The sequence below is a fragment of the Thermobia domestica genome, chromosome 10 (genome assembly GCF_964235325.1).
Source record: "Thermobia domestica chromosome 10, izTheDome1.hap1.1, whole genome shotgun sequence".
NCBI lineage: Eukaryota > Metazoa > Arthropoda > Insecta > Zygentoma > Lepismatidae > Thermobia > Thermobia domestica.
This window is the reverse complement of record NC_137463.1, coordinates 215,351,822-215,367,035: the sequence shown is the minus strand read 5'-3', so window position 1 is coordinate 215,367,035 and position 15,214 is coordinate 215,351,822. Positions and strand designations below refer to the sequence as shown.

Genomic DNA, 15,214 nt, shown 5'->3' with positions numbered 1-15,214 from the left:
TACGAAACATGATATTTCATTACATTTTCATGCTCTCAAATCAGGTTTTACTTCACCAAATTTGATTTACAATCCTCAACGCAGTCCATTACACGTTCAAATCAATAATGATTTCAATGTATTAACAACATACATATGCGTTTCGCTCTTATTTTCGTTGTTCAGTTGAGATACATGTGACAGATTATTCACTCGAAAGGATCAAACAAAGGATATTTAAAAAAATCAATACTAAGATAATTGGTGTATATGTAAAATGGAAGTTAAGGAATACAAAATACGAAGGATAATCGAAAAAAAAAAGTTACAAACCTATTATGGCTTATGTGTGAGCAGGCTCGCAACCAAAGGGAGGCCCGGCCTCTCTAAACTTTTCGTGACCCGTCCAGACCTCAATACAAAAAACAATTTAGATATTTGTAAAATAATTTTTAATGTCATGCTTCCCCTAACATATTTCTGGCCTCCCAAATCTCCGTGGCTGGTTTTGGGCTTGTGTGTGAGGTATAGCTGGAAGATCAACACACCTAATGATAGAGGGCACTCAACAATAGTCCTCGATGTAATCAGTTTTTGTTCAACCGCTTGTCACAATGGAAGATAAAAGGTTTCTATACTATTTACATATAAATCTGCATCAAGTTCTCATAGTCACCGTGAGGCAGCGGTTTTGACGTAATCACATGCCAGATAATGATGGCTATCCTTTCTCTTTTCTTTTCTTTAGAACAGGCAAAATAAGAAAGTCACTGGGGCTACGTCAGGGCTGTAATTTAGTCGTTCCATACGTAAAGTCAGTAGTTGAAGTACTGGGTCTACTGCTGTGTCCAAAATTGTCGTTAACAATAGTGGTCTGTCTTTCTTTGAAGGCACGACACTATTTCTCTACATGTTACTTTGAAATTTAGCCTCCCCGTACACCTCAACACTCTACCTCTATGAGTGTCAGCACATGTAATGTTTCGGGCCCACAAGAACCGCACAACTGACACTTCTACTCTTGACCAATTTTTCAGACGAGTCATCATTTTTAATGTTCGCTTCTTGTGTATACATGATCAGAACTCGAAGTCTTCAAACCTGCACTAAGCCAGACATGCTATTAATCTACAAATAAATTTTCGTTAAGTTACAGTGAATAACATAAAAAAAAGTTTTATGCTTTGTAACTTTTTTGTTCATCCCTCGTAGAAAAAAAAAAAAATCTTTAATTTAATGTACCATGGTTATGGTCTGCAGGCTACAGACATGCATAAATACTGGAAATAAATGGCTATGAAACAATGATGCAATGAGAGTGTGGAGGAAACGGAAGAACTCTGAGGAAGCTCACGGACACGATGTTGTCCACCACAGACATGACCTGAGATTGAACCAGGGACCTCTTGTATCAGAGATGAGCGCTCTACTACTAAGTCACCGTGTCTCCTAATTACAAGACAGAGATAACGAAACAATATTTGCCACATCTATAGGAGACTCGACCCATACCATCATATTAAATTCACTATAACAGTGAAAGAATCACTTGGCAAGTTTTATGCTGTCATACTTTACTGAACTTTATAAATACAGTATTATTTTGGTTTTAAAAAGGATCGTAAAAAGAATAATGCTTGAAGTTACTAACGACTGTGGACTATCAAATATTTTCGATTCAGATCCATAACTGGAATGTTCATAATTAAGTTACAACAGCTAAATATGGCCTATTTTATTATCAGAATACTTCATACCTCCAAACGATGTAAAAGAGAGTTGAAGAACGTTGTGAACATAAAATATACACATTGAAAGAACAAAATAAAGAAAGAAAAAAAAGAATGTAATATCTCATATAGATGGTGTTAATGGGCTTAGTAAAGTATAATACTAATAGTACTGGGAAAAAAGCAATACAAATGGAACAGAAAGATCCCTTGTGCGCTTATCATTAATTATTATTATTGCTTTAATTATTACTTTACGTATTTAATTGTCTATATATTAAACACACATACATACAATACTTTGTTCGTGTTTATAGCCAAGCAACTTGTAACTTTTACAACAAAGTTAAGCATGTTACGTACAAACAATGCTTCTATTTACGTATTTACAAGCGAGTTTTTTTTGAGTGCGTTCTTTAACTGCTGAATAAGAAAGCGTTTATAGTCCTTCGTTGATGGACGTTAGGAGCAATATTGTCTTCCTGATATATTAAAGATTTTATCTACTGGGTGTTTCCTAAAGACTAACAATATTTACAAAGCAGGTACAACGGAAGTCTAAGGAAATATTTATCATAGGAGCAAACTACAGTTACTATTTCTAGTATAACTTGAAATATGTGATTGAAATAGTTAACTATACTAACGAAACTAAATGGTGTAATCATATTCCAAAGTACTAATAGAGTAATCTAATTAGATCTCGTTCATAGACCACGATTTTCGAATGTAACTTTAAGCAATATTAAGCATTCTCCTTAGTACTTGTATAAAATTATTGTAATATTATCTTCAATTCTTTTTTCTACTAATTTAGGCCGTGTACAAATCCATACCTATAGATTGATGATTGATTTTTGGGCTTAACGTCCCTTTCAGCAGCGAGGCTATATGAGACGGTACCTACTGATTAACGTGGAATCCGAACCACATGAGCTCCCGTCGGGAAAACAACCCGGGTCTCCCATGCCATACCTATAGAGGTTGAGATTTCACTTTTAAGAAAGCAGCAAGCCCTGTCCTCACATTATCTCGGCGTTCAAAACGGGCATTAAACTCAATCAATGAACCACGTTGGTTTCTTATATACACCGCTAATGCCATCCAAATTTACTTTCAACCACAATTTGAAGTGCACAAAGTTATTTTCGAAGTTTTGCCATCCAAATTTACTTACAATCACAATTTGAAGTGCATAGTCATTTCCAAAGTGTTGCCATCCAGTTTGGTAGATATAAATCACAATACTGAAGATCATATGAGACTTTTCGGGTAGTACGGACGAATGAAACATCGTTTTTTTTTCCATTGTTATCCAAAGTGATACAATATGTTGCAGCAACCACACTTGCACATGATGTAAATTCTGTATAGTTCGCCCATTTTTCCCACAATATCAATAATAACTAATTGATAGAGGAACGTTTTGTTGAGTTTGTACTACCGGAATGCCACATATCTTAATTATTAAATCTATACTGTTCGTACATTTCGACTTCACCTTTTCTGAATCTCGACCCTTTGTTTGATTTTATCAATCACTTAAGATACGTATTAGAAACAAATTTAATTATTATCTAATATCCAATAAAACATTTTATACTAAAACATTGTTTCCGAAAATTTCATTATTGTTTCTACGCTGGCAATAATATTTAATTTTTTTCATTTCATTTTGTATTCAAGATCACACGACCTGAACTGATTTGTTAAAGATGTTAAACAAGGGGCAAATTTTATAATGTTCACATGATAAAAAAAACTGCTGATCTCTGAAATTATTTACAGGAAACAATGGGATTTATATCGACTTCTGAAATCCATTGCAGTAAGTAGTACAAAATTAACATTGGCGGGTAGTTAACACACAATTTAAAAGAAGTAGACATATAGTAGTAAAATAGTATTACAGCTTTTATATAATGATAAAAGAGAAATATAGAAAGTAACATTTGCATGTATAGCGTAACTTACTTAAAGATTAAGTTCTTTTCTTAGTTTTAATTGTGATTCTTTTTCCTTAAAACGTTATTTTCTCTCCAATATTTTATATTATATTCGATTCATCATTGTTAACAATTAACACATCTTATGCGAAAAATAAATTCACTATTATAATAAAAAGTTACTAAGACTAACGTACAGTAAAACGTATTAAGTGCCCACGTGCTCAACTCCACCACATCTGCGAACCCATACGTACAGTTACATATTATTTCATAAGTTGTCCACTTGTAAATGTTGACATTTTCTGGGAAACAAATATGGCAAACTTATGAAGTTTTACTGTATATCCAACACAAATTTCTAAGATAAATACTTTTGACAAACATCCAGAGTGATTAAGTATGGACCATCCTGGAAATATCCACAAATGTGACATGAACGTAATCATATGGCATATATATATATATGGAATCACGAGTATGTGCTTGCACTTGTCGCCAATTCTGTTCGCCTTCTTGAATTCAACGTAAATATCTGAAATGGGAATACGGACATGTGACTTCTCAGAACGCCACCGGTGCGGTTATTGCATGTTACTCTGTATAATGGGTACATACCGATTTCACAGAATGTACTCAATATGTTCTTTCGAGTTACTCACATCTGCTTCAACAATCTAACTTTCTACTCCTCTTAAATAAAGACGGTTAGTTCCCCTCCTTCTTACAGCAGTATGGCATACCTTCTCATTTCGCCGCACCTGTTCACTCGTATATGACTGAGTAATTTCCTAGTGCTGGATTGGGCGCGTAATGCAGTAGAGTCGTTACCCCAATTACCATAATTAACATGGTTGAGTTGATTTTTGAGTTTAACGTCCCTTTCAGCAGTGAGGCTATATGAGACTGGACCTACTGATTAACATAGAATCCGAACCACACGAGCTTCCGCCGGGAATCGAACCAGGGTCTCCCACGCCGAAGGTGCGTATGCTAACCGCTTAGCCACGAAGGAGCTCAATTAACATAGTTTATATATATATATATATATATATATATATATACTAAAATAGTACATGAAAAGTAAAATTTATGTACGTTCGGTACGAGATTTCCGTAGCTTCACGAACCACTGTTAATGCATGTGAAATACAATACAATACGATAAACAAAATGGTCACGTGCATTCACATAGTTGTGGGAAGTCATTTGTATGTATTAAAAAAGACTACACCATATTCTTCAGCATGATCTGAAAAGTTTGAAATGAAATCTTTGAGTTTTACGTCCCACCGTTATACCGGCTAGGCTAAAGGAGACGATGATGATGAGAGATAAATGAAATGATGGAATAAAGAAAGTAGGAGGAAACGGAAGAACCCCGAAAAAACCCACGCACACGGTGTTTATCCGCTACAAAGTTCACTTGGCGGGGGCTGGGATCGAACCCGGGACCCCTAGCACCAGAAGTGAACTCTGAAAAGTTCGATACACATTCCTATTCTCGGAATCATACGCAGGAAATTTTAGGATTTTGGCTTGGAATAAAAACCTCAAACAGCCAAAGCAGATTCCAATATCCTTGATTTAATTTTATTTATAGACAAAAATACAAGAACCAAGTTGTCTTAACAATACTGTGCCTAAGGTAACACGTACACGATGTGATGATGATTCAAGATACTGTAAAGATAAGAATAAGAGTGAATTTTTGAGAACATTTCTCCTACGTCACATGCATTTACGTTGAATTCAAAATGTCGGACAGATACGTAATATTTAGTCTCAATATATTCAACGTGGTCACATTCATGTTCTGTTAAATCTGGATATTGTAAGGATAGTTGCACACTTTTAAATCAACCTGTATAATTATAAATACCAAAAAGCGAAAATTCTATAACTCTCTACATTATATCTTACAATTAAATCCTGATTTCATATATATGATAATAAGAAACGTAAATAACATATCGTTGCAATTTTCGTTTAACGTAAAACAAATGAGTCCAAATGAACCGTGGCTAAGCTACATAAAGTGTAATTGTTGTCTAACATTAGGTTTTCTTACAGAAAGATAATTTCACAATATTTACAAAGGTACTTCAGTAAGTATGGAACACATTATGTATATTCTCAGCTCCATATCTATAGCTAGTTCAGTTTGCAAATTCCTACTATCGTAACCAAAATAAAGTACGAAAGTAACTAAGACGTTTTTATATTTGCAAATAAAATTATATTAATAATTTCTTTTAAATGTAATGGGAGCAATAATAATAATAATAATAATAACAATAATAATAATAAATTACTGGTGTTTCTAATTAGAAACATGACTCTTGCCGCTCTAGTTGAATTGAAATAAATTTGCTCTTACACTAGAATTTGTGCACTGATCAGCAAGTACGTTTTGATTTCATTTTTTCTTTTGAATTCATCTTATCTTTGTAAAATTATTTCTCAAATAGTAGAAATCAAATAACCTGAAATTCATTGTTACATACATTCAACAAGCCAGTTTCTTAATTAATGATTTATTTTACGATTAAAGACATGCCCAATAAGAAGAAAATACAATGTCTTTCGTATTATTTTCTGCAGAATAAATACACAAAAAATTAGCTTTGAACAAACAGAATAATTAATTTGCAATTTCGTAAATGTTATTTAGAAAGAAATATTCCAAGTTTCTCTCTCTTGCTATACAGAATTATATAATTACATTTTTTTTTCACTGTCCATTCTTCGTGAACGCAATTAATTTTAAAATGTTATCTGCTGGTGGACATATCGTATCATGGACCTATACAGAATTATTTTTCTTCTGACCACTGACAATTACATATGATACTGTTTACAAATGATAGATAAATTTCTTAACATTATCAGTAATCGTCATCGCGGAATCTCTCTACGAAGAAACTAGAGCAAACAATCGAAAAAACGACATTCGCAGGAATAGTGAAATCAGGTATATCTCAAAATATACTTTTAGTTAAGCTGATAATTTTATGAATGTTTCGGTTTGCCTTATCAACATCTTACCACCCAAAATTTCTTAACATTATCAGTAATCGTCATCGCGGAATCTCTCTACGAAGAAACTAGAGCAAACAATCGAAAAAACGACATTCGCAGGAATAGTGAAATCTTGTATCTGTTTCACAAACGATACATCAAATTAAATACATTTTTGTGATTATTACTTTTGTTGAAGTTTAGCTTCCTTGTCAGTACCGAGGCTATTAAACGTGGACCTACAGACCCACAGCAATTCATTCAAGCTTTAATGTTCTCCTACTGGGAACTGAGCCTGGGATGCGATTATTATCATAACTATTATTTATAATTTCAATGATAAATAACCCAATTACAAGACACTATCTTGCTAGGAATCTTCAATTTATGCTAAGATTTTAATTTTCAATATTTTCAAGATGTCCTTTCAAATCAGAGAGTAAATTAGATAGTCAAATCCAATCTAGCAAGAATGATTTTGCAAGTGTTAATTTGATCTAGGATCACCAGAAAATAACAGTATTTCGCTAAAGAACATTATTACATCAGCTGGCTGGAACAGTGACTTTTTCTTTTCGAAATTGAGTTATTGCCACTTGGAGGTAGTTTCTGATCATATTTATCTCTTCACAAATACCGCATCTCAAAACTCAATAGCAATATATCTATAGAACTTCAAAAGATTTTGGTATATCTCAAAATATACTTTTAGTTAAGCTGATATCCGGCCGTGGAAAATCAGCGCCCACGGCTAGAGCATACGATAACGCCCCCATACATATGAGTGAGGTCGACAGACCGTCCGCGAAGTGTAAGAAAATGTTCAAAAATAAACCCTGGTTTTCCTTGATTTTGAGCACTTTTTATTACTTTTTTTCTTCCATTTTGTATGTGCACATGCACATTCTCCCGAATTTTGCGCCTTCTTACTTCGGCGCCTGGGGCCGTCGCCCCGCTCGTCCTCCTTCCCCGCCATGGCACTGGTCGATATAACGACAGTATCTCAAAATAACTCGATTAATTAATTTTGAAAAAAAGACACTATGTCAGCCAGTTGACAATTATTAGTACCTGAAACTTTCATTAATGCCTGTTTGCATATTTATTGATCTAAATGTCTATATGAGTAACATGTAATAATTTTTTTGACAAGTTCTGAAGCCAATAAATCGGAAAAAGATATTGTCAGTACCAACTTAGTAAAATCTTTTTCAACAATTTGATCTCGTACGTGCCTCAATGTGAATAACCTGCAATAATACAATAGTTGCGTGTTTGAATCCTGATTGTAGTGCTTTAAGAGTATTCAAAATATACTCTACACACTCCTTCTCTAATGAAGTCCCTATGACGAATAATACTAATAGATCTATCCTTTATCTTGTATGTTTAACCCTTATCCGGGCAAGACATTTTTGTAACGTAAACGGGCAACCGGGGCCTGTGAGGCCCAGTATATATTTTAAGTGTAGAATAATCAAAATCAATGCCTATTGTCACTTACTGTTCAGACTAGTCTAGAATGTACCGGTATATACTTTTGTCAAGTAGCGAAACTTCGTGTCACGCTTTTGTAAGCCAACCAAGCAGAATAGCAAATCCGGTCCAGACATTTTTGTAACGTAAACGGGCAACCGGGGCCTGTCAGGCCCAGTATATATTTTAAGTGCAGAACACTCAAAATTCAATGTCTGTTGCCGCATACTGTTCCAACTAAAGGTTACAATAGTCACCTGTTCAATATATAATTATGTGACAATTTGATAGGAATTTCACTAAAGTTATACGGGCCCTCCTAGGCCCCGGTTGCCCGGTTACGTCAGGAAAAGATTTTCAAATTAAAAAAAAAAAAAAAAAAGCTTTACCAACTCAATATGTTCATGATTTTAACTTCGACGAAAGATAGAAGAATTCAGTATATTATGTCTTCGAAATATGTATGGTTATTGAGAAATTTTAGAAAAATGAAGCTACTGGGCCTGGGAGGCCCCGGTTGCCCGGATAAGGGTTAAACATATACTGTAGACTAAGGATTATACAAAACACTATCAACAAAAATAAATTTAGTCGAACATTAACTGTCAGATTTTAAAATTTTAATTTTTTAGTAACCTTGTCCATCACTGAAATACCTTCGTATACTAACATCATTAGAAAAATATTTTTATTCACTAGAAGTTACAGTTTCCACTCATAACACTTGCCTTCTACGTATTTCGTTAATTATAAGATCTCGAAGTTCTTATTTTTACGACGCAGAAATACAGGGCGATTCAGAATGTATAATACCATACAAAAGAAAATCTCACCTGTGATTGCTGTAATGAATTTATTGTTCAAAATACTGATTAACTCGAAAGATAAACTTTCCAAATTTATTTTCCAACATTGACGAACTAGCCATTTTGGAAACTGTGCTGATATGCAAAATAGCGGCATCAGCGTCAAAAATGGCTCACTGTGTGTTCAATACGCTACATCTTCATCGTCTTCATCGGTAATGGTTCTTAAAGAGACATTTCCGAGCAATTTGACAAACAAATGCCGCACCGGCCAAGAGTTTCAGGATCTTATGGCCAGTGAAACAGTTTTAGGATACAGACTGCATAAGTACTAGCAGCCTGTCTGTCTCCTCATGCACGAGCACGCAAGAGTGTAGCAAGTGCTTGATTACCGTTTAGACATCTGAGGAATTACAAAAGTTTTCACATCAAATAACTGTATGTCCATAAAAAAAGAAAATCATTGTAGAGTTTACCTTTCACATTACAAATGTATTTTCACAATAAATTCATTACAGAAGTTACAGATAGCTTTCCTCTTTGGAACATTTATTTTGAATTGTCCTGTGATTATATCTCTATCAATATATAAGAAAATTACTCCAAACTCAAATTACTCCAAACTCAAAAAATTATGAATTTGAAAGCATTACAAAAAATATTACAAATTTATAACACCCCACCAAATAAACAAAAGATATTCTGGGTAACTACTTAAGGGTTATGATTCACAGTTACAGAAATGGTATCGTGCATTTTTAATCATACTGATTTTGAGATTTAATTCTAGTAATGACAAATATAGGACTTCGTTGATTTTAACACTCTAGTTTGCATGTTTTACCACTTTCACTTAAATATACATTATCTAATCTACGAAACTTTTTATAGGAACGAGGTATTACGCTCGCATAAAAGTAATGCTAAAAGATTTTACTTGACAGTTTCGTGAGAACAAAATTTGGGAAAGGATATAGTAGTTTATCATTTTGGGCAGTAGCAATCTAATCCTAATAAGCTGAAACGAAACTTATAGATATTGTAGGTTACATAGAATGGATGGTATAAATCTGGTTTAACAACGAGAAAACTGATAATGAAATGAATAGTGCTCTAATAAGAGTGAGAGATTTTAATTTGTTTGCCACTTTCGTTTTCGTGTTAATGGTGGAATCTTCACAGCCGTTATGTAGGCTCAATGCAGTTAGTAGTCACGGATGACTACAAAGAATGAACAACGTAGTATTGTTGTCAAAAATTACAGTAGGCGTTTCGTTTACATTTTATTCGTATATTAGTTTAGCAATTCGTAATTAACTCTTACAAATGTGGATTTGTGTAATGTTGCATGTCTTCCTGTTACTTCTTAAAAAAATCCCTGTAAAACTTATTACAAGTAAGAAGGAAGTTTTACGGAGACAGTCCACAAATTGCATGATTACATGAGCTTATCCTCTTGACACGTCATAACCCTTTTTCTGACACCATACGACTCTCTCTTTGAAAGTGTGTCAAGTATTGTATCAAAAAACCGAAAGTAATTCTGCAGTTGAAGAAAAGACTCCAGATCTTATGGCAAGAATTGAACGATATAATACAATAGAAAAAGTAAGATTACCAGCAAGTCATGGGAAACATTTGTAAGTTACTGTGTTCCACATTTAATCGTATTGTGTGTTCTTCACAACAAAATTAAAATGTAGACACTTTATGAGCATTATACCATCTACTGAAACAATCCTGCGCTCTTATTAGTGCACCATTATATAAGTTATTTAGTATCGACAGTGAGATATACAAGTTAAGATAATTATCAACCGCAACAAGCAAAATCTGCTTTGCAGAATGCTTCATCAGCTAGATACAAATGCTATCTACAACAGGGTATAATTAAAGAGAAAATGTTTATAATAGAGGTAGAAAATATGAATTGGAAAGGTTTTAGTAATGGTAATTTGGGTGTTTTATCTAGCAATTCAAGAAAAATGTATACTATAGGATAAAGGATAGGTGGAAATATTATAAAAAGGCAAGTAATTATTATAGTTGTATACTAGCATTTTACAGTAAGATCTATTATATTTCTCTAATTTAAAATGTGAAATTTCCATAGGGAGGGAAAGCATAGTAGCAGAAGCTAAGCTTCCTTATATCTACAAATATAGACATATTAATTTTTCCTTTCTGTAGATAAGATGAAGTCCCCATATGCAAAATCTTATCAACATCAAGTTCTATAGAGTATTTGACAAACTTAATAATTTGCAATTATGGAAGACTTTTGGATAACAAACAGTAAACATACAGTTCGCTTTTCCTTAGTTATTGGTATTTCTTAGAGAGACCTTCCTGTAATGTTTCTTCAGTCGCATGTGGAAAATACTGGAACGATACTCTCAATTTTGGCTAGAACTGATTTCTCATTTATTATTCAAAGATACAAAAATAAATCATGATTCCTTCCAGTCTCTACAGTTTCGCTTAATTTCTATTTGCTTTTTTGTAACTTTATAAGACATACGTTGATTTCTTCTAGGAAATGGAACAATGTTATATTTCTAACTTGTTTCATTATCAATCGTAGATTTGAAAGATCATTTTTGGAATTCTTAACAGTGTAAAGACATTAAATTAGTCAAACATAAAGTACTGTTTGGTGTATGGACACATTGATGCTTCCATGTAACTGGATGTACACTCTTCTTTCAATTTACTATGAAAGGACGCTCTTCAAAGTTGACAAAGTAAAACTATTTAAATGAATAATTAAAAGAACTGAAAGCTTCCAAGTTAAGAACTGTATGAAGGTTAAACACCATACATCACCAAACTAAAACGTATATTCACACCCTGCTTTTTCTTTCTTACGAACTGTAATAATGGAATTTAATTATTTCACATACTATTCACTTGGTCGATTTCAAAATATTACTAACAAAGAAAGAGTTTTTAAAATGTTATATACTCGCCCACCCAACATGAAGATTTGTCAATACCCCTCATGAGTTTACTTTTTAAACTAACATAAAAATAAGAAGTCTTTTTTTTCTTTTTTAAAGAAAAGAAAAAAAAAAGCTTTTGAGTTCATCCGTCTACATATGGAGTGACTTGGCGGATATACAGTATATTCCTACAAAACGAAACAAATTTGAAACCTACGGTGATTCGACACTTTTTAACTCAAACAAAGTCAGTTACTGAAACCAGATATATCAAGCTCTGACAAAGTTGTTTACATTTTCTAAATAAATGTTGTCCATTTGTTTTGGGAAAACACTAAAATACATCATATGGAAGGCAGAATTATGGGATCTGATGCCCGCTACCTTTACGAGCTCTTTACAAATGGACTACTATAACATTCTCACGTACAAAATACTATTCTACGAAGTCACAAATAAAACTAATGCCATCCGGAATCACTCGAAGATTCAAATTAGCGTTCCATTTTAGCGCCAAAATTTAGATAGCCCTCTCCACTGCTCTAGTGGCTAGCGCGCGGTTTTGGTGGCCGTGGTCCCGGGCTCGATTCCTGGTGGGAGACCATTGAAATTTGAACACATTACGATAGTTCGAATTCCTCCTTGAACCGTAAATCTACGTCTCACATAGCCTCGGTGCTGAAACGGGACGCTAAACTTCAATCTAGAAAATTAAAATTTCATAAATACAATATTAAAACAATTTCCCTTTTCTGTCCTAGGACAATAGTGGATCATTAAACATCATAAAACAATATTACACCGACGCTTTTCCTTGATCAGAAGTGTACGAAGCAGTCTGTGAATATATGAGTCCTCCATCAACATGTCAAAACATAACATTAAAATAAGGAAGCTAGGATTAACAAACTCAACAGGAGAAAGAGACAACAATAAGAGTAACAAACCACTACCCGCAAGTTGTTAGGATACGGAAGTTTTCGAATCAACTTTCATGAAAACAAAAATCCCAAATTAAACTTGGACCAGAGAAATTTAATTTAAAAAAGGTTACAATGGATAATAATTTACACAATGAAATGGAAGCAGAAAATACCTCGACATAATTTCACTGAATTGCTTATTCGAATTACATTAATTTGTACGGTACTGAGCTTAGAGTCTACGGAAGAAATATTGAAGATGTTACTTTATATACAAAAGATACGAAAGGTAAGACTGTTCTATTGTTTCGCATTCTCAGTGAATATAATGAAGACATGTTTCTTGTTTCTTTGTGGTCTCGTTTTATTTTTGCATTTTTTTCCTTTTAACTCAATGTGGCGATTTAATATATCGTAATACCAATTATTACTGGGTTCTATTGAAGTTTTTATATATATTAGCGAATTTGTGCGTTGTATCGCAACTGGAAACAAATATATCTTTTCCATATTAATTAAGCTCTGCTTTCTTCTCTAACACAAAAGAAATAGATTAATGCAGTATTAAATGTATTTACAATTGTAAAGCTTGATTAATTTTCATAACCTAGCTAACAGTGTATTTACACATGAGTTAATGGTATATTATCACAGTCTAACATTGCTTGAATATATTACGTCTTACAAATATCGCTCTGGAGTAGGGACAATAAACTAATTGAATAAATGAGGGAAACTAACTACTTTCGTTGCCTAAATTTAATTAATTCACTACATTAGTAAGTGTGAAAAACATGCAAACTAATTAACAGCTTATCTTGATAATATTATAATCTCATCTTGCTTTAATATGATCTAAATTATACCTTCTAAAAGGAAAGAAGACAAAGAGTATTAACCCACTAAACAAGAAACATATAATTTTTTCTTCGTGTACATGATTTTTTAAAAGATGTTTCGTCAAATGTTCAGACATACAATTTTGTTATTCGTTATCCTTGTTTAAGACATTTCCATCCAAAATACTGATAATATTCAGTCTTCATTAGTCTGAATGTAGCCTAATGAACACATTTTTTTTTTTTGTATACATATATAAGTTTTCTTTTTGTTCATGCTTTCAACAGATATATAGAAATACAAAAATCGTTCGTTAGTTTTCTTCAAGAAACAAGCAATTAAAATATTTATAACAGAAATATATGTTCAACAGTTTTATTATTTAAAATATTCTTAGTTGCCAACAGGAATAGAATTGAAATCCATGAGAATAATATTTGAGTTTAATATTTTCAGAGGTTAGTAATAATAATTATGGTAATGCTAACATTGATTATTTTCAATTTTTTTTTTCAGAAAAAAAAAGTTACAAGAAAGACATTTGGGTGATGTATGTATACGAGTACAGAGAAGAATGTAAGTACTTGTGTCCTATAGATGTTGAATTATTTCCTACGGTGAGCAGGCATCTAAGGCAATGTTTTTAACCTGCCGTTATTTCTTTTGGCAGCCGTTGGAAGTACATAAGTGTGTCCTGATCTTCTTTCCTTCGTCTCCCAGATATTAGCAGAATACGGATTAAGCAGCCAACAGAACATAAAAAGTGCATTATAAAGAATATCATACATTGAAGGTCACAGGCCACGAAATCAACAAGAAGTTCATTTTATTTTTGAGTTTTAATGAAGAAATATGTCTTTTGAGGAATACTCACTATTATTTATTATTATTATATTTATATATTTATTAGTATTATTCATACGAATAACTTTGAATGAGCAGTTAATGCTGCGATACATTACTGCCCGGCATAGTTAAACGCCTCTTGAATAACAATGTTCAAATGTTAAAGCACATGAATAAAACTTACAACAAGGGCTACTTATGCACTGTTATCATCGATCCTGCGGTACGCGAATGGAACGTAGAACCTTGCTTTGCTGAAAGAAAGAAAAGTGTATATTAGAAAGGATACCTTGTAACTTTAAAACTCCACACTCCTATTCTAAAAACCAAAAGCTACGTACTAAGTACTACAATGTTGGTTTCATTTTTAATACTAGCTACTACTTCATAATCATTATACCTACGGTGAAATATTTTATATGGATATCTATTTAGATATATAATTTGACATGAATTTATATAATTTGTAAAAAAATATAACTAGAACTTAATGCGTCCAAGTGTATTTTAAAACACCATATTATCCATGAGGTAAAAGTTCTAAACTGTTCATGGATCATATGGTGATACAAAACAATTGTCGTAACTTGTCTAGTGCTGGCTACGTCATATCAAGCTTGTTGACGTTCAAAGCCAACAAATTATGATTTCGAAATCGATGTTGCTTTGATCTTTTGTCTTCCCAATACGTAGATTACGACAATG

At 33.0% G+C, this 15,214-nt stretch overlaps 1 protein-coding gene across 6 annotated transcripts in view; it reads right to left on the bottom strand.

Annotated features, from left to right (window-relative positions):
* Positions 1 to 1,596: 1,596 nt before the first annotated feature.
* LOC145662985 (uncharacterized) overlaps positions 1,597 to 15,214 on the bottom strand; it is a 193,133-nt gene continuing 179,515 nt past the window's right edge. For all 6 annotated transcript variants that reach the window (XM_081729082.1, XM_081729083.1, XM_081729081.1 and 3 more), the window contains one exon: positions 1,597 to 14,763. In XM_081729082.1, the coding sequence (XP_081585208.1) occupies positions 14,719 to 14,763 (45 nt within the window). In that variant the 3' untranslated portion in view covers positions 1,597 to 14,718. The remainder of the gene's footprint in view (positions 14,764 to 15,214) is intronic.